The 26,684-nt window shown below is 40.2% G+C and overlaps 1 protein-coding gene across 1 annotated transcript in view; it reads right to left on the bottom strand.

Moving 5' to 3' along the window:
* Nucleotides 1–26,684, bottom strand: part of CAP2 (cyclase associated actin cytoskeleton regulatory protein 2) — a 137,287-nt gene that overhangs the window by 11,160 nt on the left and 99,443 nt on the right. The window contains exons 7-8 of the mRNA XM_067752068.1: nucleotides 19,935–20,040; nucleotides 791–971 (exon numbers count right to left, since the gene is read on the bottom strand). Of these exons, the coding sequence (XP_067608169.1) occupies nucleotides 791–971; nucleotides 19,935–20,040 (287 nt within the window). The remainder of the gene's footprint in view (nucleotides 1–790; nucleotides 972–19,934; nucleotides 20,041–26,684) is intronic.

Genomic DNA, 26,684 nt, shown 5'->3' with positions numbered 1-26,684 from the left:
GTGGAAGCTTGGAGTCCTAACCACTGGACTGTCAGGAAATTCCCCTTGAGGAACCTCTTCTTGAAGGAGATAAGCTAATAGATAAAAATTATGCAAAATGCAAACCCTCTCGCCAGAAAGGATTCCATGATTTACTTCTGTCATAGCTAAATCATTTCCTAGATACAGTCTAAAAAGTTAGAGCATTTCAGTAAGCATAGGTCAGAGTATGGAATCGACTTAAGGGTTATGAGTCCATTCCCTTCCTTTGCGGATGAGGGGACAATGCAGCCAGTTGCAGCCACAGAAATAGTTTTGGTTCTTAGCTCCCAGCACAGCACACGAGAACACTTATACCATAATTCCTATTACCCATGCAAAGCAAAAATACATCTGCATAAAGTTTTTGGCAACATGAATTTATTAAGTATATGATTAAAAATATTAACCATTCACAAAGGTAGTTCAATGATATAATTCTTTGACAAGCCCATACACCTCTGAGGACAGAGGTTCTATCATCTGTCATTTTTGTTTCACTTGATCTTGATGCCTGGATTGTAGCTGGTGCTGAAGCATCCAGGGCTGAAGTGGTGACACAGTGCGGTGGTCCATTTAGAACCTAGGATCTCTGAGTTCTTCTTTCTGATCCACCCAACAGCCCACTGAGCCCATCTACCTTGAGATGAAGAACACACGGCTCTCCATGTAGTAGGGACTGGGATGGAATGATGTATCCATCACCGCGGGCTCTGAGGAATCTGTGTGCCTGAAGCCAGAGGGAGACAGCCTCAAGGTCTGGTTTTCTCACCTTTTGTAATTGCTTCCCCTTGGTTAAGTTGTGCAAATAAAGCTGAGCGTGAAGGAGAAGACTCCTCTCTTCTGCCCTCACTATCAAAGGGTGGAGGTGGCCCTGGAGGAGGTGGAGGTGGAGGAAGGCCAGGCCCAACGGAGAGGACAGACAACGCTGATGCGGTTGATGCTACTGGACCCTGTGGGAGAGAGAAGACGGAAAGCACTCTATTGAGATGATATCCTTGCTGAGAGCTGGGATTCTGCCAACATCACTTAGAACCTGTTGTCAATGAGGGAGTGGGGTTCGAGATTCACAAAGAGCACCCAGGGGTATACCTGTGCATCATGAGTCTGTTTGGGAAGACCTGGGACCAAGTGGGGGTTTGCCTTGGGAACACGGAGCATCACGTAGCTGTACAGCCCTGTCAGTAGAAACTGCACGTGCCAGATTCACACTGCCAACTCAGAGGCAAACAAAGCCATATTCACAGGTTCATGTCCAAAGCTCAGGATATGAATGAAACTGGGCTTTGGCCAATTGATAATCATAAGAAAAAAGTGGTCCAGCTAGTAAGAGGATTCTTTTGGGGACACTGGGAATTACAACCACCAATGAGAGAGAGAGAGAGAGAGAGGAAAAATATTCAGTGGTTAGCTTTATGAGCAGCTAAAGAAAGAGATACTGAAACTCTTTCTCTGCAACTCATTTTACAAGTATGCATGCCTCAAACCGAACCCCAAGTGAGGACCACATGTGACCTGGATGCCTGTCAAACATGAAGGTGATCAGGGTCCAGGATGCTTCTGATGGTTTGGTTCATCTAATGCTGACTGTTAGTAAACCAGAGAAAATTGTATTTTGCCTGAGCAAGACCTATGCTTATTCTCTTCTCTGCTATGTGAAGTGCAATCTTTGTTTTCTATATGAAGTTCTAACAAATTCAAATGTCAGTAAAAGGTGATAGACAATAGAGGGATTTGTTTCAATGTTTTGAGAGGACCCCACAGACGAAGCTGTCACAGAGCTTAAAACTAGTAAGATAGAAGCACACGTATACAATAACCTTGTGTTATGTACCATTTTACTTTTAAACCCTGAAGTAGAACTGTATGACTATGACAAAGAATGAGAAGTTAATTCAAGTAAAAAAACGGAAACTATAAAAATTGAGAGTGATGAAAATGTGCCTGAGGCTTATATATTTTCAGTACGAAATACGATATGTAAAACATCACATAAGTGCTAAATATTAACAAAGACAGCAGATCCTTATTTTTGTAAACAACACAGTATTACAAAGTGTCAATATCAGGAAGTTTTAATCTGTGGCAGTTTTCCGCTGAAAATAAAAAATCCACACTATTTTCAAAGTACTTATACAATCCCTATTTAGTGTAGAATTATCCTGAAAATAAAAGGTTCTTCTCTTACTGAGAATGCACATCTTAAAAACTGAGCAGGCTGGAGGTCTCATCTCCTGAACTGATAATTTGTGATAGTTTTTTTTGTTTATAAGGAAAAACAGCCTGACTCCATCAGGATTCTTGGGTCAAGTAGAAAATGACTGCACAGTTCTTGAGACTGACTACTTTTTTTTTTTTTTTTTAGCATTTTAATTATTTCCTATTATGTTACTGGGGTGAAATTTGAACATTTGCTCTGAATCATTAAGTGTAAAATATAAGCTTTGCACATCAAACAATATTCCAGTTCCAGACACTCAGAGCCACGACATATTACTTTTACTCACAAGCACATAATAACTCAAATAGTCAGCGAAGGGCCAGGCTCCTCTCCCACATGCGAAACACTGCAGCTTTAAAGCTCTCCTATTTTGTGGAAAGGGGAGACACCACCGGCTTCTAAATCTTAGAATGACTTAGATGGTTCCCCAGCTCTCAGCATTCATTCTTTCATGGCTCTCTCCAAGAGCCATTAAAGGACACTGAAACCAATAAGCCACATGTTCAGCTTCTTGGAACTCTGCTACGTTCAGATGGCTGACCCAGGAACACCAAACAAAGGGTTTTACTGCAACAGTGTTGACTCTAAAAGCCAAAAAAGAAGAGGAGAACTCAGGACCAGCTGAAACTCTGCCACTGGCTTATCCGTTGTGCGTTGGCTCATTCCTGCATCGGCCCCAGTGAGAACACACACCTGGGCTCTAGTTTCCAGGGTGACTTGACAAGCAGTGCCCAGGGGCTTTATCGTACAAGTGTCCTCGAGAGCAAACTCAGAGAGTCCCTTACCAGGCGCTCATGGGCTGCCCCTCGTGATGAACTTATCTTCGCCTCCTCTTCTCCTCCTGAAGGCAGGTGGGACCAGGGCTTTCTGCGTTCTCACGTGTCTGGCATGAGCAGCAGCCGCACGGATTGGAATCACAGCCCGACGCTGTCTTCACGCACCCCGGTGAAAGAGGGGAGACCGGCAGGGAAGGGAAGGGAGCCAGGAATTCTGGAAAAGCTCGTCCATGCCAGGCTCTGGTTGTTTCCACTCATCTAACACATATTTAATGCTCAGTGTAGGACAGGCTCTATGCCAAGGGGTTCCCAAAGTTGTCTGAACATCAGAATCATCTGGGGATCTGTTAGAAGTTGCCAAGCCTAGGCCACGCGGCAGGAACACTCTGGGGAGGCAGCACACGGGCATTTTCTGAAGCTCCCTACAGGTGACTCCAACGTGCGCACAAGTCTGGGAACAACCACGGCATGCTTTGTGCTGAGATTCGTCTTAGTCGTCACAACCACATCACTAGGAGTGAAATCCCCCTCTCACAGAAAATAAAGCAGGAAGTCAGAAAGTATGACCCGATATTAAATGGCCAGTAAATGGCAGGGACATAATTCAAGCACATATCTGCTTGATTCTAAAGTCTTCTTCAGGGAAATCCTTTATGCTGTATTCAGACGTAAAAAAAAAAAAAAAAAAAGAGCCACTAGTCAAATTAACCAGAGGTGTGGGCGACCCTACACATATGTCGTGTTGCTCTTGGGCCTCTGTCTTAAATATACGTGAAGTGTTGGGAGGCGGTGTAATAATTTAATTTTTATCTCCACTACTCCTTGCTCCCTCCCTCTAATGCCTTAGCAGCTGACTGGGCTCCTATGGCCAACTCTGGAGCCAGGCTTGATCCCATGGGGATATAAGTCTTGAGTACTGACACTGGCATCTCAGCATCAAGTCACCCTGGACGCTAGTTTGTTCTGACTGTGCCTGCGTTCTAGCAACTGGACTCTTGCCTTATTCACTTTTCCTGAGTACCCACGGGTGCCAGTAATGGGGTACTTGCGCCCAAATCTCAGTTTCCTGCCTAGTGTCTAAGTTGTTCTGGGATGGGGACCTCCCCCCCCCCCACGCCCTGGGGACTGGAGATTTAAGGGCATTGCCTCTGGGTGTGATTTATTCTTAGATAAAATCTCATGGCAGAGGTAATGCACCAGGTTGTCTAGACTGAATGAGAAGTAGTGGGTCAGATCAAGCCTACAACCTCGGTTGCCTGTTGAGGGATCTGCTGCTTCTTGTTCTCAATGGGATATGGGCCTTGTGGGAAGACTAGCTAAGAGGGGAAAGGAGCACTGGCAGGGGGGCAGATCTGGCCCAGCTCACACTGTGAGTCAAGGCCGTGCAGGGATACAGATGGAAACTTCCAGTGGGCAACTCCGTCTCTGAGCCTGCACCAGGAACCTGAGAGGGTCCTGGGAGACTCACAGGGGATAACCTTTAATTAGGTTGCAGACTGCATTCATTTCCTGGAATAGAGGCTATGGGGTCAGATTTACACATACAGAATAAGGGACATTTAATAAAAGATGCCGTTCCCTTGCAAATTATCTGAGTATTTCCGGTCCTTCTAAAAAAAACCCTTAATAAAACAATCTTCTATGGTGTGTTTTACCCTAACACAATTTTACTTCTAGAGTGTAGAATTACACTTCTAGAAACTCAGGGCCTACAGAATTATGATATCCTGTGACTTGCACAAGGTCACACAGACTGGAAAGTAAAGGTGAGGTGAGGGCCGAAATGAAGGAAGTCGAAGGGGGAAAGGCTTAACCTGAGTGAAGGAGCAGCGACCCCCACACAGCTGCTTTTTAAAGATGCTACCTTATCCTGACGAAATGAGTCTGAAGTATCTTAGACCCCAAACTGGAAACAACTGAAAAACACATTTTATTAAAGCCATTGTAACAATGGTTTCCAACTGGAAAAAAAAAAAAGCCATTTATGATTTTAAGTGGCCACATTTAGGGTGCAGGCGTTCACTTATGTTGTAAGAACACAGCACAAAACCTAACAATGCTGCTTCTGAAAGCTCTATTAAGATTAATTTTGAGAGCAGATGTTTATTTACTTTTTTTTTTTTTGGAGTCGGGGTAAAGGCGGCACAAAGACTTTTTAAAACGTCTGCAAATCCCTTTCTCTAAATTAATTTCAACTGTCCTGGGAACAGCCGCTTCCTCTGCCTTTAAATATATGAACTATAATTATGAACTAATGAAACCATTGTATGTGGCATGTGGCAAGCTCGTAATGTTTTGGTTATATATACTATATATATAAAATTCTATAATTGTATTACATGGAATATATTTATGTACTAATGTGCATCAGAATTTTTTCCATTAAATGTCACTTGAAATAATTACCTATCATTTTATTACCTTGGAATTTAGGTTTTATTCTGAAAGGGAAACTATTTCTAGTTCTTAAACGAAATCTCCACATTGTTTTGACACATGTAATTAACAACCACTTCTATCTCCCACAGCCCATACCACTGTCTTAGTTATCCAGTTAATTCAGCTACAGTCTAGCTTTGGATCTAAATAATCTGCAAACGGGGCTCCAATTCTCCATTTTGTTGGGTCTGTTGAAAGTAAGACTAATAGACTACTTTTAGATGGAGGTTTTATGTCTTTGTGATAAAATTAAGCAAAAAAGTGAAACACAGCTCCTTAGGCAAAAAAAAAAAAAAAAAAAAAATCAGCTACAAAGAAAAGTTTTCCATCTAAGATTTTCTGTTTAAGAGTTACATTTTTGGGGAATTTTCAACTTTCACTTTTTAAAGTCTAAGATTTTCAAATTCAGCAATAGGGGTAGCAGATGATTTGGTCTAAACAGAACCTCTTTAATAGACTGAAAGTCAATTAGAATAAGTAGGCTCGTTTGTCCATTCCACATTTGCCTAGAGCTACCTTGCAAGGAACTGGGTATATGATGAAGAAGTAGGCATATGTCTTGTTTGTTAAACTTTTTGTTTGTTAAACTCATAATCTAGTGGGAGTGTCGAGTGCACAAAATAGTAGCTGTAGATTCAGTTTGATATGTGTCGTGTGTCACGTGAACAGGAACACTGGGAGCACAAAGGAGGGTGTGGCCAGCTCTCCTCAGGACAGTGGGGTCAGGAGAGCCAGAGAACGACTTAGGCCGGGGCCACACCATCGAATGCTCTGTAGAGGACACAGGTCTTGTAAGGAGAGACTGAGGGAGAAATGTATATACACGTAATATTAATCTCCAACTTTAAGAACAGGCCTGGCAACCTACATCTTGGTGTGTGTTTTTCCCAATTTCTTAAAAGGCAGAGACCGAGAAAATCAAAATCACCCCTGTGACAGTCTCTTGGAACAGATGGATTCTGTCCCTCACAGCAGAGCTTTTGTTATGATGTTTCTTATATAAAACTAGCTTAGTGACAGCAATATTTTGAGCCACCATCTTTAAGTATTTGTGGAGATCACAGATAAAGCTCCAAAATGAAACAGCTGACATGCAGTGGCACTGTTTATGGGTTTCCTCCCACCCCCCATCCTTTCCTTATGGCCACCACCTCAATTCCCCTTCACACACACACACAGATGGCTGTCTTCAGTTTCTTGGTCAGGTTCTCACTTTTGCTGTCCATCTCAGAGACAGCCTGGTCCATTAATCGCCTGGCTTACACTTAATGCTTTCCAGGTATATTACATGTGCCCTATTATACACTTTAAAAGTGTTCAGGGACTTCCCCGGTGGAACAGTGGTTAAGAATCTGCCTGCCAATGCAGGGGACACGGGTTTGATCCCTGGTCAAGGAAGATCCCACATGCAGCGGAGCAACTAAGCCCGTGCACTGCAACTACTGAGCCTGCGCTCTAGAGCCCGTGAGCCACAACTACTGAGCCTGCGTGCCACAACTACTGAAGCCCACACGCCTAGAGTCCATGCTCTGCAACAAGAGAAGCCACTGCACCACAACGAAGAGTAGTCTCTGCTCGCCACAACTACGGAAAGCCTGCATGCAGCAAAAAAGACCCAACGCAGCCGAAGATAAATAAACAAACAAATAAAGCGTTTAAAAATCACAAAGCCATTTCAGTCACAAATACACTTAGACTTATTACTTTAACCTGCTAAAACTATAGGACTTCACAGTGTTTTACAACTGAGCCTTTTGCCAATGCTGTTTATTAGTTTTTCCAAAGATGAAGAATCTCAAATGATCTTAATGTAACATGGCACATAAACAGGATAATAATAAACCTCTCACATACCACAAAAGGAGGGAGGGATTAAAAGAAAGAACTACAGTTTCAGAACTAAAGACTAACTTTCTATATACATAAACTAGTTTTCATAGCAGTAAAAATACTTCACAAATTCATGGTTTAGGGTTTGTTTATATTTTAGCCATCAAAACTAGCTTCTATTTTCTGAAAGGTGTACTTAGATCAAGAACTTGGTGAAACTGATACATTTCCAAATTTGTCAATTTCTATAAGTATGTCCAAATTTTACATGCATATTTATACAACACTTCTGTTGGCAGACAACCATTTTCAAGAAAAAAGACTGCACATAAACAGATAATCATCCTTTATACCTGAGTATAAACCAAAGTGAATTTGTGACTTTAATCTCTGTTCTCTTATTTCTATCACTTCCTATAATTTTTAGACTTCTGCCAATGAAAGCAAAGTTTCTGGGGGCCTTTCCAAGAAAACAAAATTGTTAAAAAATATTACAATGAAGAGCTATATAATATTTTAAGCATATGTTTATTAACAATTTTTAAAAAGTCAATTTAGGGAATATTTCCTATTTCATCTATGGTAACAGAATACTACTCGAATTTCAAGTTTCCATAAAAATACCAAGGGTACTTATATACCGTCAAAATAAAAAGATGGTCCCACAATTATGAAGGAAATGTAAGGCCCATTTTGATCACTTTTCTTCAGAGGCAAGACACCAAACTCCCTTAGCCCAAGACAGAGGTACAACAGGAAAGGTAATGAAAAACCCAAATCTCATGGTTTCGCCAATAACTTCTGATGGTTTCCTCATCCCCATTCTCCCCACCCTCCTGGGGTCTCTGTATGTTATTCCTATGATAATCTGGAGAGATGTGAAATATGGTGGTAGATGAAAAAAGAACAAGAAACAAAGTCCCTTCAGAGAAGGAAAAACAGCTTTAAATTGGAAAACAGCCTGAGAATACCTTACACAGTCTATATCAGTTTGTGGAAACCAGTAACTTAGTGTTTTTATGCTTACTGTTTCCTAATTTATAGATCTGGATGTGGCCCTTCAAAAACCACAGGTGGTGATTCCTGTTGTACATGCCCAAAGCAGAGATGTTTGATAAAAGCAGACCAAGCCCTCAGAGCAGATTCCAGAGAATATGTTGAACACAACCTAATTTGCTCAAGTGACCCAGCTATTTTGCATAAATTGTCTTCATAAGTAGCTTTAATGATTGGTTTGGCCTATTTTTTGCTATTGCTCCGTGGACCAAGTCTAGGATTCCCAGATTGTTTTTTCTTCTTGTCTGCCAGCATTGGCAGCTTGAAAATATAATTTCTCATAAAAAAGGAAAGATAAAATTAAATTTTCCATGGGAAAAATTTCCAGAGTTAAAGATAGCAGAATATACCCAACAAAGAGACAAACTATAGATAGCCAACCGTTGTAAGACCAAGAGTGATGTGTGGCTTGAATTATCTGGACTGTGACTTCATTCGGCCAGAAAAGCCTAGATCTGAACAATCATTGAATTAAAGTTTCTGTTTTGCTTTTGGATTTTAGGATCATAGAGAAATAACTGTATTTCTTAAATTATCCATCCTTGGTAAACGGCACCGGTGGGGAGTGAGGCAAAGTGAGAGCTGTTGGAAAGATGATTTATGTTTGGCTCTGTATTATTTATTTACTTAGGAAAAAATAAAAAAATAGAAGCATCAGCATCTCCTGAGGTTTATAGCTGAGGTGCACTAAAGACAAAGTAACTTTTGCCTCAATTTCAGTTCCAAATTTTGCAGGAAAGGTCTGGGAAAGTGTCTGTGATTAGCTCAGCTTCTATCAAGGGTGCAACCTGGACCAATAAATCTGGACTTAGCTCTATATTATATTCTATGAAGGGTTTCTTTTACCTTTAGAAGACAATCTGCACCTTCCCTCCATCCCTTCTTAAGAAAACCTTTTTACTTAATCTAATATTAGCTTGTATTTCCTGAGTTTATACCAACTGGGAATTAGGGGCATGCAGACGGCAAGGGACAAGTGCAGGGAAGGCATTGCCGCTGCCTATAAGAAAATGCATTGTACATTTCCATTACCATCATTTGATATAAGAAATAAAGGAACAGTATTTACGTGGCTCTTAAACAACGAATACAATCTGTAGTTAGTGGAATAAACCTCTGGAAATTTCACTGTGAAGAAATGCAATTACCAATTACTGTGTTCAATTTAGCAAAAGTGTTTGGACATTGTCTGTATTTAAGGCCCTGTACCAGTCACTGCTGCAGATCCCATGCAGAATGAGAAAGAACCCTGCTTTCAATCAGCTCACAGCCTCAGAGGAGAGAAAAGACACTTCCATTCTCCCTGACAGCAGGCAACTGGCTCTTAGCCTTCATGTTTCTGCTCAGGTTGTGCCTTTGTTTGGAAGGCTCTTCCCAATTTACTATCTGGAAAACTCTTACATACCTTTCAAGGCTCAACTCAAAGTTCTCTTCTTTTTGTCGGTTTTCTGGAACTCTCCTAAGAGGAAATTTTCTGTTTCTCTATTGCAAGGGCTCATTAGGAACCCCCTTATTATGATACTTCACATTATATCGTAATTATTTGTCTGTGAATTTGGGTTTGGTCATGTCTTGAGCCCGAGCTCTGAAGAGCCACTCATTATTCATCTTAATGTCACCAGTAATGCACCCAGTGCCTGAAACGTGGTAGGTGCTTCATAAATATTTACCGAAATGAATAAGTAACTGCTTTATAAGGTAGAAAGTGCTAAGCATCATAAAAGAAGTACAGATTTTAAGAAGTACTACAGAGGTTCTGTGGAGGAAAAGGATAACTTCCAGCTTGGAAGGCCATGGTAATAAGCAAGGGAGGTCAGAGAGGCTTCTGGGAGACAAGACCATTCGAAATAGACCTTGAAGGATGGATGAGTCAGATTTGACACAGGGAAGCAAGAGGAAGGGGATTCCAGGAGGAGGGTACATGAACATTGTCATTACAACAAATAAATGCAACTGAATTGTTAGCAATCACACAAGAACTTACAGATCCACATAAATACTGTCTTTCAAAGCATTAGCTTCTGATATGACACACTTGTTTAATAAAAAACTACCAGCATTCAAAACTTTCTTTTAGGACTGCCTTCAGACCGGTTTATAAAAACACACATACCAAGTAATCACTCATGCCTTTGTATTCTGCTCTTTTTGACTGAAAAGAGTTATTACTTGAATTAATCCTTCTCCAAAGAGGGTCTCAATGGCTTTTGGCCATTTGAAAAGATAAAATTCACTTGTGAGGAGGGAAGACTTGCTATCACTTAGTATCCTAAAAAGGATGGGCCCTGAATTTCAATTGCCATTGCCCTGCTCACTGGAGGTGGGGAGGGACAGGGAGGTGGGTAAAGCCACACAGCCCTGGCGGCAATTACTGGGAGGCCCAGCCTCAGGCAGTGGAGGCTTTGAGGCGTTCCCTAGGGAGTTAAGAGGCTGGACCCAGAGGCACGGCACCTCAGGGATGAATGAAAACTAGGGGTGGAGGGGTGGCGGTGGGGCATTGTGGCTCACTCTGGGCTGGGACTGACCACCGAGTTCAAAGTCTCCTCCTACCCAGGCACCCCCAGCTCTGCTCTGGGGAGCACCTCTGCCTGCACCTTTAAACCACAGCCTCCTGACTTTCCTAAGAGGGGTTGGAGGAGACAGTAGTCATCAGGACACCCCCAATTACACCACTGCCTTCAACACTATGCCTTAAAGAATATTAAATGAACACACCTTAATTAAAATATTCCCAAGGTGATGGTTTAAATAAATTAGGAACATTTATTAACTTGCTGGCCCCCAGGTTTAGAGAGTTTGAGTTCTTGGTTATAAAAAAGTCCTAGTAAATAAAATAACCTTCATCATTGAATTAGGCAGTTTTAAAAGCCACTACTGTGTGATTTACAGAGAGAATAAATACTCTAAAAACATCTATGTATTGTTATCAACTAGCAATAAAACTCAGAGGTATTTATGATAATAAAAATAGTCCTAAATATAAAAAGCTTGCTTACAGCTTCATAGTACAGCTAACTCTAAACTACTGTGTATGAAATTGTAGATATTTATTTCTGACCTACACTTACTCTACTGAAGATATAGCAAAGGTAAAAATAAAACCCACAAATAATCCCCAGACTTCAAAAGGCAGAAATTGAAGCTATAAGCAATAATCCATCTAGTCAGACACCTGGTCCATAAGTAATGACGAGATCATTACACAAAATCTTTTTGCTCCATGATTCTGTAAAACTGCATCTACCTCCAGCCCTTCAGAAATTGCATTCTAAAAGTCAATAATAAGATAGATGTTGGCAGCCTTTTTCTAACCTTACCCTCCCCAGATTGTCATAGGTGATCAGCCAACCCATTGTTCTTAGAGCTTTGAGACCCTCAGCTCTTAGTTCTCCTCCTCTTTCTTTTCTTTGTCTCTTTGATTGATTTATTCCACTTTTTTTTTTTTTTTTTGCGGTACGTGGGCCTCTCACTGCTGTGGCCTCTCCTGGGCTCACAGGCCCAGCCGCTCCGCGGCATGTGGGATCCTCCCGGACCGGGGCACGAACCCGTGTCCCGTGCATCGGCAGGCGGACTCTCAGCCACTGTGCCACCAGGGAAGCCCGATTTATTCCATTCTTTTTTTTTTTTTTTTGCGGTACGCAGGCCTCTCACTGCTGTGGCCTCTCCTGTTGGAGAGCTCAGGCTCCGGACGCGCAGGCCCAGCGGCCATGGCTCACAGGCCCAGCCACTCCGTGGCATGTGGGATCTTCCCGGACTGGGGCACGAACCCGTGTCCCCTGCATCGGCAGGCGGACTCTCAGCCACTGCGCCACCAGGGAAGCCCGATTTATTCCATTCTTAAGTAACAGTGTCCCCCCAGGTTTTATCCTTCATCATATTCTCTTTTTCTATCTTCTCTTCTGTTTATCATCTCTAGGTCTTCCCTTCAGTGAACTTCAGACCTGCATTTCACCTGCCTGCTCCACCTCCCCATCTAGATGGACATCTCACCTGTGCCTCACATGCAACATGGTGAAAACTCAGGTGAATATTTTTCTTGCTTCTCTACCAGCTCCTCCTGTCAATATCCCTATTTTTATTGATGTTACTATTATTCTCCCAGACTTCCAGATTGGAAACTTTGAGTTTAGATTTGATTTCTCTCTCTCTTTTTGTCCTCCAACTCAGTGTCCATTTCATCTCTTGCATTCCATTGCCTTTGTCACACTCAAGGTCACATACTCATTATCCCATCCTGGGCATCCACTAAAGTCTCCTAACATGTATTAGGGCCTCTAGTCTCTCCCCTTTTCCATTTATCCTGAACAATTACTAGATCATTATTTATAGTGAGTAACTTTCTGCTTAAAAACCTATGGTGTACCCCTATGTTCAATGCACCATTATTTACAATAGCCAAGATATGGAAGCAACCTAAGTGTCCATCAACAGGTGAATGGGTAAAGAAGATGTGGTAAGAAGAAGATATCAAGTATATACAATGGAATATTACTCAGCCATAAAAATGAAATCTTGGGACTTCCCTGGTGGTCCAGTGGGTAAGACTCCACACTCCCAAGGCAGGGGCCCAGGTTCGATCCCTGGTTAGGGAACTAGATCCCACATGCATGCCACAAGTAAGACCCAGCACAGCCAAAATAAACAATAAATAAATAAATACTAAAAAAATGAAATCTTGCCATTTGTGACAACATGGATGGATCTAGAGGGTATTATGCTAAGTGAAATAAGTTAGAGTAAGAAAAATACCATATGATCTCACTTATATGTGGAATCTAAAAAACCAACCAAACAATCATACAAAACAAAATGAAACAGACTTATAGATACAGAGAAAAAAACGGGTAGTTGCCAGACGGGAGGGGGATAGTGGTAGGCAAAATCAGTGAAGAGGGTTAAGAGGTACAAACTTACAGTTATAAAATAAATAAGCCACAGGGATGTAATATGCAGCACAAGGAATATGGTTAATAATACTGTAATAACTTTAGGAAATGATAGTTACTAGACTTATTGTGGTGAACATTTCGTAATGTATGCAAAGGTCAAATCACTATGTAATACACCTGAAATTACCATAATATTGTACATCAACTTTATTTCAATTAAAAAAAAAGCCTGTGGGGAACGAAAAAACCCTGCACACCACATATGGACCCATCTTCTTAGGATAACATGTAAGGATTCCACCATATGGCCCCAACTTGTCTTTCTGGCCTCATCTCTTGCCATGTTCAGCTCTGCAAAACTAACAGCTTTTCTGTCAAAGTACTTAGTTCATGTCCTTTGTGCCCAATTCTCTGCTGAATTCTCAGCTAAGAACTGCCCTTTCCTTTACTGTTTGCCTAGGGAACTCCTACTGTCCTTCAAGACCCAAATCAGCACACCTGAAACTAATATAATATTATAAATTGACCACACTTCAATAAAAACAAAACCAAAAACCATAACAAAACAAAACAAGACTCATACCAAATGTAGCCCTTTGTTGCCCTTCCTGCCCACCCAGAAGTCTAATTAGCAAGGTTTATTTTCCAACATGGCCTTGTATTGTTATTTATTTTTTTGCATTGTAATTAAAACCTGATGCTTGATGGCAGAAACTGTAGCATTAATACAATGTCTGGTGTGTGCTTTGTACAAGGTGGGTATCCAATAAATGGTTATTAAGTAAATGAATTACTAAACAAATGAATGAGTAAAAACTAATGGTCTTCCTTGAGTCTCCCACAAATTGTACTCCTTTGGCCCAGCATGACTATACTAGAGCAGTGCTTTTCAAATTTTAATATGCATATAAATCACCGGGGGAAATCTTGTTAAAATGCAGGTTCTGATTCAGGAGGTCTGGGGTGATGTTTGAGATTCTGCGTTTCTAACAAGTCTCCAGATTGCTGCTTGCCCAAGAACCACACTGTACTACGGGATTGAGTATTCCTTCCATGTCTTCCTGGTCTATGTAAGCATCGTGTTTCTGCTTACCTCTAGCATGCTATTCACCCTATTCTATCACGTTGTATCATTTTTATGTTCTTTGGCTAGAATGTAAGTTTCTGTGGACAGGAACTGTGTCTACTGTGTCACGTACCCATCTTTGTATTCTCAGCACCTTGCTGAGAAGCTGGTGCACAGAAGGTGGGCGCCTAAGCTACATTTGTTTAATTTCTGTAGTCTCTTTCAGGCTGAGCTCAGAGCTGTTTCCAACCTAACTTCATTATCTGTGTGTTTAGAGCTCCTTTGTTAGTCAACAACACCCCTAACTCCCTCTGAGCAGTCTGGATCTCTTCCAGAGGAGAACGAAAGGAACTGTCTACCCAAAGCCCCCAAAGGGAGCTAAAAACCCAGGAGGGATGACTAGACTGACCACCGATATGGTCAGGTAGACTGGAGAGACCCACTCTCCGTAGACCTATAGAGGTATTCAGTGAGCTTGTGGTCTAGACAAACAACACACCAGCTGAGGTTTCACCTATTCACCTTGATTAATAAACCTAAGGCACAGGTTTGGTACGAGTTCTAAATGAAAATTTTGATATAAAAGATTGAGGACAGTTTTTGCTTGTAAAAATCAAGAGGAAACCAGAGAGGCCGGAAGACTTGAAAACTTACGAGACATACATATTTAATCATGTGCTACAGAGTCTACATTATTTATGAGTCAGGATACCCTCTGGCTGTGTTTTAATTTGATCACCAGCAAACTGTTAAACTTTTGCTTTGTTAATGGACATTTGGCCTTTACATTGAGAAACAGGCTGAAAAGAAATATCTACCTGGAGGAAAAGGAGTGATCATAGAGTGTCCTGCTTTGAGAAAAATCAAACCCCGCCTTGTCTATAATTGTGACCACTCCCAGTGATTTCATTTACTGGAGGTTCAGGGGAGGTTAGGATAGATGACAACTGGTGTATAGATTTTAAAAATCCACATTATCAGTAGAAAGAATTACATCACCACAACGTAAGACTTTATATACATCCATCTATGTGTAGTTTTACTCTATTCTACAAATAATTATACCCTGGCTATTCTCAAAACTAACTTGGAAAGACACATAAAAGGACAAAAATATGTCAACAAATTTCACACCAGAAAGTTAAGAAAACAACCACACTGTATCCTATTCATAGAACTATCTTCATGACCTTTTCCTGGCCAGATCTACAGAGAATAGAATAAAAGTTGGAATGCTGATCTGGACAATTCATAAAAAGAATCAGTTATTGCGGTCATTATAAGCGTAAAGATCAGGCATCTGTCTTTCAGCTTAAGTTATCTGATTTGCAGGAACTGCCAACGAATATTACAAATCTGACCAACTGCAAGGGATGATAAATAATAGTGTCTCTATTGGGTTCCTGCCAAGAGATCAATTTATTCAACAAAGTGCATTTGAAACCCAGGGCTGACGAAACTGTAAATTAATATGGAAAAGGGTTCCCAATAATTAAACTAACTGAAAACTGCAAGTCATTTCTGGTACAGAGTCTTTCCAGTCCATGGTCATGTGAAAAAAAGCTGACCGAATGAGAAGATTCCATTTACCACAGTAAATGTAACAAGAAATTCCAGATAGATTACTCCACAGCTGCTTCCTCCCCCAAAACGCACCCACCCCGACGCCAGCACACTTGTGCACACACACGGACCCTCTCTCCAATCACTGTCCTGAAAAATTGCTGGCCTCAAAGATTTACATTTTGTGGAACAACTGAAGGGCACAACAGTTGCCTGGCACAGCTGCAGTCTGAACACAAAGGTTAGGAGGTGGGAACAGCAAGTTCAGTTCCAACTGTTAACTCAAGGGAAAGAGCATTTCTCAGAGCAATGCAAGCTTGGAAACTCAGTCTAGAGCAGCATGCTGTTGGTCACTAACACCCCATAGAGCTCAAATCTCAAAATCCAATTTGAAAATAGAAGAAAACAATGGTTACTCAAAATACTTGAGCTGTTAAGTCGCCATAAGCTTCTTGACTTTGTCCATTGAGATGGAATGCATTTCTTAAAACTTCTGAATATTGTAGTGACAATGAGTGCCAACACCCCACCCTTCTGCATACTTTTTGCAGACTTGTGATAAGTGGGCAAATAAATGAAATGATTTTTTTTTTTTTTTTCCTCCCAAAAGCTATTTGATCAGATAATTCTAACAGCCTTTTCCCTCTTTGCAATAACGCTGTGATACTGGCTGTAATTGTTTATGAGTTATTTTGCTGGTATGTCAACAGGCCATAGTAAATGAGAAGAAATCAGTTTGATTTATTCTAGGGATTATGTTTTGGAATCTTTCATATAGTTTTTACTAATTTAGATTTAAAATGAAAAACTATAATTTTTATAATATACTTTGTAATAGTTTTTTTAACCCCAAACTTTAGAAGAAGAAGATAAAAATATTAGGAAATATATTTCTATGCATATATCTTAAAGTTTGTCAAAAGATTTTGTATATATGATGTTATCACTGAACCAACATTTTCTTACATAATCATTCCTCACTTTTAATATCTGGCCAAAACTTTATCATACTACTTTCCCATGAAAGAAGTGAAGTAGATGCTCTGCTTTATAACGATTACCATTTTAAATAGGATTTGCCCACATCATAACATGTGCTCAATAAATAATAGCTGTCATTATTACCATGGCGATCCACACCTCCCAACGTATGCTGTAAGGGTTATATTATAGCTGTCATTATGAGCATGGCAATCCACACCTCCTAATGTATGCTGTAAGGGTTATATTATAGCTGTCATTATGACCATGGCAATCCACACCTCCTAATGTATGCTGTAAGGGTTATATTTTATATAAATAAATAAATATTTATATTTATATAACATTTATGTTCTATAACATGTTTTTCAAAATGTGGGATGTGACCCATTAGTGGATCACAGAATCAATTTAGTGGGTCTCAGCCAGGATTTTATTTAAAAATGAAGTAAAGGGGCTTCCCTGGTGGCGCAGTGGTTGAGAATCTGCCTGCTAATGCAGGGGACACGGGTTCGAGCCCTGGTCTGGGAAGATCCCACATGCCGCAGAGCAACTAGGCCCGTGAGCCACAACTACTGAGCCTGCGCGTCTGGAGCCTGTGCTCCGCAACAAGAGAGGCCGCCATAGTGAGAGGCCCGCGCACCGCGATGAAGAGTGGCCCCCGCTTGCCACAACTAGAGAAAGCCCTCGCACAGAAACAAAGACCAAACACAGCAAACAATAATAAATTAATTTAAAAAAAAAAAAAAAATGAAGTAAAACACAAAAGAAAATATCTGAATTCCACGTGGTGGAAGAAAGTACTGTTTTGTGAAACTTGTTTTAGTATTGTGAGAAGGGTGTGTGTGTGTGTGTGTGTAAAATACATTTCTCACTATGGGTTGCCTTTAAAAGTTTCAAACTTATTGTTACAAAGCATATATTTCTAACGAACATGATGAAAAGATAGGTGTTCACTCTAGAACAAAGGAAAACAACTACATTTATTTATCTGTAATAATCGATCCTTCTTTTTTATATTCAAAACATAATTACTCAGCTTTGTACATTGCATTAAAGGTATTCAAACCATTTAAAAAGTAATTTTCTATTCATTTTCCATGGGCACTATTGGAGACTTAATAGGCCAATGTCTGTTGACATGATTATTTTCCACAAATGGATTCTCATTCCTTTTCCATTTATCTATCATGAAATAATAAGACATCCAAGGACTCTTGATGTTTAGTTTTCTGTTTTGTCATGATGTCCTATCTCCATGGCAAACATGTGACAATTCCCCTTTATGACAAATTGATCTATAACAAAACAGCATCTCATTTGAAATGTATGAAAAATAATTCCAATTAGTCTACACAAAGACCCACCTACCTCCACACATACCCTTCCATATTAAAACCCTTCAAATGTTTATGAACTCTCTTTACAGAATCATAATGTTGTGGGCAGAAGAAAAATAATCAACTTACTGTATCTTGCATTTCTTATGGAGAAAACAGGCAAAGTAGAAAATAAAAAGAAGCATCAGTCTTTAGTGGTCAGTGTTAACATTTGTACCACAAGTGCTGGGGAACAAGTGTAGAAGTCCTACACTGCTTTGAAAAAACACAAACTCTGCCTTGGTATAACGCCCATGCTACTGAAAGCAACGTTCTGCGTGAAGGTTAGCTGCTGGTTACGACTGTGGGGAGAGTGAGGGTTCTACCTTTAAACTGAGTTCACAAATATGCCACTTCATCTTCCCAACATTTACTCTGGTTAGACCATCCACTGTGACAACTGAAAGGTAACATTCATTTCTAATGGACTGAAGTTTCCACGGGAAGCCTTTTTATAGCAAGTGCAGAGATTTTAAAGAGCACGGACGATCCTAAGAGTACCCTAATTCACGATTTAGTTCAAACTATTTACTGAGTACTTACTCCATGCCAGGCACTATGCAAGGGGCTGGAGACAGAGATAAGTTTCCAATCCAGTGGGAGAGCTCCATAAACACACAAAAAAATTACAATTCTATATGTAAAGGGACATGACTGAGGTATACTGAAGATATGAAGGAGGCATAGAGGAGAGGCATCAAACCAGATGGGGCACCAAGGGAGATCAATGGAAGTTTCTTTTTTTTGGGGGGGGGGGCCAAGCTGTGTAGCTTGCAGGATCTTAGCTCCCTGACCAGGGATTGAACCCAAGCCCATGGCAGTGAAAGCACCAAGTCCTAACCAGTGGACCATCAGGGAACTGCCCTCAATGGAAGTTTCTTAAAGAGATGATGTTGAAACTGAGTCTTGGGGAAGAGGGTTCCCCAGGGAACTCAGGTCATACAGCATGATATATGTTCAGGACATCACAATAAAGGTTAAACAACATGAGGCTTGCAAATTTTGAAACAATGACATTTTGATTTGGTTCATTCTAAGCACTGCATGTGTTCAGAATTCCACAAGTAGTTTGGTAGTGCTGGGCCAGTGAGACGGGGAAGACAGGAGAGACAAGGTGAAGAGGAAGGCAAAAGTCAGATTAGAATCTCATGTGGGAATTCAAGTCGGAACAGACACAGCTGGGATTTTATCCTAGGACTAGGATACCATTCAAAGCACTAGGATTACTGAAGTATTGAAACATATTACTTAGTAAATTTTTAAATGCCAAAAGGGAAATATAAAACATTTAAAAAACATTCTATTCATAATTCTATCTTCTTAAAATTATAACTATTTTCAAATCTTCTTGTTTCCTTCGATTTTACTCACACAGTTTCTTAATACGTATGCCGTCTTAGTGCTCATAACTTTTGCATTCTACTTTATCACTTAACATTGACTGGTAAATCATTTCCCATGTAACCACCATATGTGGTAACGTAATGACCCCAGAGTATTTCACTGGGTTCTTCTGACAACTCAACCATTTTCTTTTTCTGTGTCATATAGGTAGTTTCCAGACTTTCCTATGACAATGGCATTTTCATAAGCAGCTTCTGCACGTATATTTTATCTTATGTTTTCCTTGAGGTAAATTCTAAAATTGCCAGGCTACCAAGAATGAATAGTTTTATGACCTTTTGTTACTCAGGTGGAAGAGGGCTGGGTACTTACTGTTTTGCTCCAAGTAAGGCCTGCAGTGTGGTGTTCCTTGATGTATGCTTGAAGCTCACTCCATATGTTCAAATACGACTTTACCCAATCCACATGGCGTAAATCACTTTGTCATAAAAGAGAGTGGAAGAGAGTGGATTTAGGATCTATTTAAAGACATTGGGGAGCACATGGCAGTCCAGTAACTAAGGCTCCAGATGATCCTGGAACAACTGTCTTTCTAGACCAGTCGGTGTGGACTGATTCTGAAAAGAACCTTGGAAGGATGGTGGTCCTGGTTTCCCCTGAAAGGAGCTGAGTGCCCTGAGCTCCAGTGCGGAGCAGAGAGGCCCACAGAGAGAGCATCCACCAAACTTAGTTCATCCTCGTGTCATCTCTCACGGGGAGATGAACATGGAGGGGAGACCATTTCTCTCCGTACTGCTTCTGATGCAAAATGAAAAACAATGTACTTTCAGGCAGGAGAATGGTCCTGAAAACGTCCTTTGGTTTGTTTTCTAATAATTTGTGGAATTATTCGGTTGAAAGTATAACCAAATTGGAGAATTCTGGGCTGATATGGAAAGTTGCTATAGTAAGAAAAATGACTTCCTACAAATGGGTAACACTCAATACTTCTAAAGGGACAGTCACTTAAATTACTTCAATTTGATACTCATAATGACAAATGCAAGTGAGGCAGGGCATGCCTGGTATTTTTATTCCAATTTTACTGAACCAAGAAGTGGTAAAATGTTAATCCAACTTTTAAAGCTGGATTAATATACAGGATTGGGAGAACTGTTAGAAATATTAAATTTATAGGTAGGCAAAAATAGTTGCATTTCCTTTGGATTATTTCCACTCACACATTTTTTCCTACTTTGAATAAAGTAGTGGTAAATGAGAAAATGATGAAATCTCAGTTAACAAAAATTTAATCACAAACCTGGGCCATTAATCTGAAGACAATCACGGAAGGAAATCTCTATTATTCAAGCTCTTGTCAGTAATGACTTGTCTCTGGACATATTTTGTTTTCCTTGAAAAGCTCTGAGTACCAAGAGCATGTTTAGAATCCCATTGTATTAAGTCATGTCATTTAAGAAAAGGGAATTGGGGAACTGAAGTCTAATTATCTGCCCCTCAAAGAGGGGAAACATGAGTGTGATTCTGTTCTACATCTTTAGATTTACTGACTATAATGATCAAATCTGTGAAATATTTCATTGTCGCTTTCTCACTTTTACAATCAAAACCCAAACCCATATATTTATACATATGGTCATTTAATACATACATGTGCATATGTACAGGTGTATGTACATACAACACACGTCTGTAGGCATTCTAGAAAAAGCAGGCTGCACGTTCAGTACACTTCTATTAAAAAGTTTAACAAAGGATAAAGTCCAAACCTGCATAGGCAAATTCATTTTTCTTTTAACTATTGCAGTATGATTTTAACTTGAAGAAAGTTCTAGCAAAACTTGTAATAAGGCATAACAATATGGTGCCTTTTAACCTGAAGTCAGTTTCTAAGAGACAACAAATTGAGAAGGACTCAACCATACCTCCAGAGCTGCAAACCCAGCCTCAGTTCCGCTTCCCCTGTAAGAAGCTATGGAAAGGACGTGTGACTCTTAATGATTATGACTCAGAGAGGTCTTACCTCTAGAAAGTCAAAATAATTAACCTGCTCTATTCATTGATTGAAAAAGAGCCAAGCAACCAGCCAAGCCAGTCGAAAAGGTTGCACAGATGCAGAGTCCACTGGCCACAGCCCTTCTGAGTAAACCACAAGGAAGCCTGCCTTTCACCTCCTCCACGCACGGCTCGTCTGTCAGACAGGCAGCAACGAGCCTGCCTCACTGGCGATGCCTCATCAATGAGTCTGCAACACCCCACAGCCCTCACTGAGCTCACACAGAAGGAAGACACAGCCGGCTTGGGTGCACCCATAAATGGGTGTTGAGTGACTGGTTGTGGAGTATTGGGCTTGCTTTGGGTTATCGATCCTGGAAGCTCACCGGTGACTTGGGACTGGTCTGGCTACTTGTGGAAGTGAGGTGAATAAATCCACACCCGTGGCTGCATTTCCCCAGCATGTTACACACTCTTCAGGTGGTCCATTAAGTTTAAGTGAACTGTCCTTGATGCTGTCAGAAGTACATTTTCTAATTAATAGCCGACACTGAGGAGCAAATACTATACTCTCTTTGTGTATGTACAAAAAAGGGGAACTCCTAACCCTCTTGGCTATACTACCACCTGGGGAGAATCACTCACACCCATGGGCCCAAGATACACTCAAGTAGGGACTGGGAGGAGAACAGGAGCTGATGAACTGAGATAAAAACAAAAATGGCCTCCAAGGGTGATATGCAAAACGGCAGAGACTTAGGTGTCTTGAATAGGCACCTCTGTATATTCCGAGAAAGGACTAGGTAAAGAGGTCTTTTATGATGTTGCAGTCGTCATGGCCTGTTCATACTGACATATTTTTGCAACTTAAGCTTGTTCTTTCCTGAACTGCTATTTTTATGTGAGCAGAGCAGATTGTCTTGCATTTCATTTTTTTCTTTTTTAAAATTTTTAAATAGATCTTTATTGGAGTATAATTGCTTCACAATTCTGTGTTAGTTTCTGTTGTACAACAAAGTGAATCAGCCATGTGCATACATATATCCCCATATCCCCTCCCTCTTGCGTCTCCCTCCCACCCTCCCTAACCCAACTCTCTAGGTCATGGCAAAGCACCGAGCTGTTCTCCCTGTGCTATGCTTCTGCTTCCCACTAGCTAACTATTTTACATTTGGTAGTGTATATATGTCCATGCTACTCTCACTTCGCCCCAGCTTCCCCCTCCCCCGCCGTGTCCTCAAGTCCATTCTCTATGACTATGTTTTTATTCCTGCCCTGCCACTAGGTTCATCAGTACCATTTTTTATCTTTCATTTTTTTTGATTCCACATATACATGCCAGCATACAGTGTTTTGTTTTTCTCTTTCTGACTTACTTCACTCTGTATGACAGACTCTGGGTCCATCCATCTCACTACAAGTAACTCCATTTCATTTCTTTTTATGGCTGAGTAATATTCCATTGTATATATGTGCCACATCTTCTTTATCCATGCATCTGTCCATGGACATTTAGGTTGGTTCCATGTCCTGGCTATTGTAAATAGTGCTGCAATGAACACTGTTGTACATGTCTCTTTTTGAATTATGGTTTTCTCAGGGTATATGCCCAGTAGTGGGATTGCTGGGTCATATGGTAGTTCTAGTTTTAGTTTTTTAAGGAACCTCTATACTGTTCTCCATAGTGGTATCAATTTACATTCCCACCAACAGTACAGGAGGGTTCTCCTTTCACCACACCCTTTCTAGCATTTATTCCTTCTAGATTTTTTGATAATGGCCATTCTGACTGGTGTGAAGTGATACCTCATTGTAGGTTTGATTTGAATTTCTCTAATAATTAGTGATGTTGAGCATCTTTTCATGTGCCTCTTGGCCATCTGTATGTCTTCTTTGGTGAAATGTCTATTTAGGTGTTCTGACCATTTTTAAATTGAATTGTTTTTTTTGACATTGAGCTCCATGAGCTGGTTGTATATTTTGGAGATTAATCCTTTGTCTGTTGTTTCATTTGCAAATATTTTCTCCCATTCTGAGGGTTGTCTTTTTGTCTTGTTTATGGTTTCCTTTGCTGTGCAAAAGCTTTTAAGTTTCATTAGGTCCCATTTGTTTATTTTTGTTTTTATTTTCATTACTCTAGGAGGTGGGTCAAAAAAGATCTTGCTGTGGTTTATGTCAAAGAGTGTTTTTCCTATGTTTTCTCCTAAGAGTTTTATAGTGTCTGGTCTTACATTTAGGTCTTTAATTCATTTGGAGTTTATTTTTGTGTATGGTGTTAGGGAGTATTCTAATTTCATTCTTTTACATGTAGCTGTTCAGTTTTCCCAGCATCACTTATTGAAGAGACTGTCTTTTCCCCACTGTATGTTTTTGCCTCCTTTGTCATAAATTAGGTGACCATAGGTGTGTGGGTTTATCTCTGAGCTTTCTATCCTGTACCATTGATCTACATTTCTGTTTTTGTGCCAGTACCATACTGTCTTGATTACTGTAGCTTTGCAGTATAATTTGAAGTCAGGGAGCCTGATTCCTCCAGCGCCATTTTTCTTTTTCAAGATTGCTTTGGCTATTTGGGGTCTTTTGTGTTTCCATACAAATTGTAAAATTTTTTGTTCTAACTCTGTGAAGAATGCCATTGGTAGTTTGATAGGGATTGCACTGAGTCTTTAGATTGCTTTGGGTAGTATAGTCATTTTCACAATATTGATTCTTCCAATCCAAGAACATGGTATATTTCTCCATCTGTTTATGTCATCTCTGATTTCTTTCATCAGTGTTTTATAGTTTTCTGAGTACAAGTCTTTCGCCTCCTTAGGTAGGTTTATTCCTAGGTATTTTATTCTTTTTGTTGTGATGGCAAATGGGATTGTTTCCTTAATTTCGCTTTCTGATTTTTTGTTGTTAGTGTATAGGAATGCCAGAGATTTCTGTGCATTAATTCTGTATCCTGCAACCTTACCAAATTCATTGATTAGTCCTAGTAGTTTTCTGGTGGCATCTTTAGGATTCTCTATGTATAGTATCATGTCATCTGCAAACAGTGACAGTTTTACTTCTTCTTTTCCAATTTGTATTCCTTTTATTTCTTTTTCTTCCCTGACTGCCATGGCTAAGACTTTCAAAACTATGCTGAATAAGAGTGGCAAGAGTGGACATCCTTGTCTTGTTCCTGATCTTAGTGGAAATGCTTTCAGTTTTTCACCATTGAGTATGATGTTTGTTTGTGGGTTTGTCATATATGGCCTTTATTATGTTGAGGTAGGTTCCCTCTATGCCCATTTTGCCTCTTCTCATTCATACTGCACAGTGCTATAGTCTCCAACACAAAGTGGCAACATTTGGAGTTATATCATTGGGCACAATTGCCTCAAACACAGTTCTCTGGGTGCAGGGAGTCTGTTACTGAGTATCAGTAATTTAACCAAAGTTTCCTTAGGGTGGGAGAGACCTCAGGAGGAAAAGAGGTGGGCGGAAGTCTGTCTCGAGAGCTGTGCTTCCTAAAAGCTCTGAGACCTGTTTTGCTAACACAGAATGACTAAACTCTATGAGGGGATGGAAACACTGCGGCTGGATTTTGTCTTATGTTGTTTAGTATAATTGCTCTATTGGGATATAATTCACATTCCAGGCAATTCATCCATTTAAGGTGTACAATTCAATAGTTTAGTTCAAATTGTGCAGTCATTAACACAGTGGTTTTAGAACATTTTCATCACCCCCAAAAGAAATCCTACACCCATTAGCAGTTACTCCACATTTCCACCCAACTTCCCCAGCCCTAGACAACTGCTAACCTACTTTCTGTCTCTAGGGATTTGCCTATCCTGGAATTTCATATAAATGGAATCATACGATATGTGTTTTTTTGTGTCTGACTTCTTTCACTCAGCATAATGTTTTCAAGGCTCATCCATACTGCTACTTGTATATTTCATTTTTTAAAATGGCTGAATAATATACCATTGTATGGATATACAGGTTATTTGTCTATTCATCAGTTGATGGACAAATACACTTCATTTGTCTATTCATCAGTAGCACATTCTGGTTACTATAAATAATGCTGCTATGAACATTCATGTACAAGCATTTGTGTGGACATGTTTTCATTTCTTTTGGAAATACACCTAAGAGTGGGATTGCTGAGAGTGACTGTTATTTTTTAGTAAAAAAAGAAAGTATTGGTACATATTTCTTAAAATGATTGGTGGATGTATGGGTATCTTTTGTATTGTAATTTTTATATCTTACATATATTTATAAATATTCTTCTGTATCTACTCAATGTTTATTAAAACCAAAAATAACCTATAAAAGAAATAGTTATGCAAGTTTTGAATATGTAACATTGGTCAATGACCTGGGACTACAGGAGGTATTTATTTACACATTCTGTGCAATTTTTCTATATCCCATACAAAATTTGTCTTATAATGTTGTTTTCTTCTTTTCCTACTTAAAAACCTGTTCTTCTGGCTCATATTTTTAGATCTATGTTAGTAATAGAAAGAAGTGAATTGAAGCAATTATCCAGACTATTCAGGTCCTCAAGTTTCCTTTCATCTGGACAGTCTGGGTCTGTGAGTGAACTGCAGGAACCCCTGCATTTGCTGACTGATGATCATTTCTACTCCCGTCACCTAAGGGCTCAGAGGGGGATTCACTCTGAGCTCAGTGCCCAGGGGGTGGAACTTTGTTGCTCTTATTTTCACCTAATTTCTTTCCTGCATGATGAAGCATCAGCCACATCACATCTTGCCAGCTGTTGACAAGGCAGGCCGTGACATCATCAGAGGTGAGGGATCTCATGACACCCCTTCAGCAGTTCAGAGATATCTTCCTGTCTATTCAGCTCTGGCCTCTCCCCATTTAGTCCCATTTCCAATTCTAGCCCCAGTTTGCGGCTCTCTAGGATCTATTACTTGTGCTGGAGAATGCAATGTCCTTTTAAGCTGGCTCTCCAGGCAAAACCTGTTGGTTCAGTCTCATCTGTACTTTCAACAGCACTTTGAATGGCGGCTGTTCTTACAGACGTCTCTCTTGTCCACCCAACTGTATTTCATCTTAACGCAATCTCTGGTTTCCCTCTCATTGGCCTGGTTTATTGTCTCATCTCATCTCTGTTCC

The sequence above is a fragment of the Pseudorca crassidens genome, chromosome 10 (genome assembly GCF_039906515.1).
Source record: "Pseudorca crassidens isolate mPseCra1 chromosome 10, mPseCra1.hap1, whole genome shotgun sequence".
In the NCBI taxonomy this organism is placed as follows: Eukaryota; Metazoa; Chordata; class Mammalia; order Artiodactyla; family Delphinidae; genus Pseudorca; species Pseudorca crassidens.
This window is presented reverse-complemented; position numbering and strand designations above follow the sequence as displayed.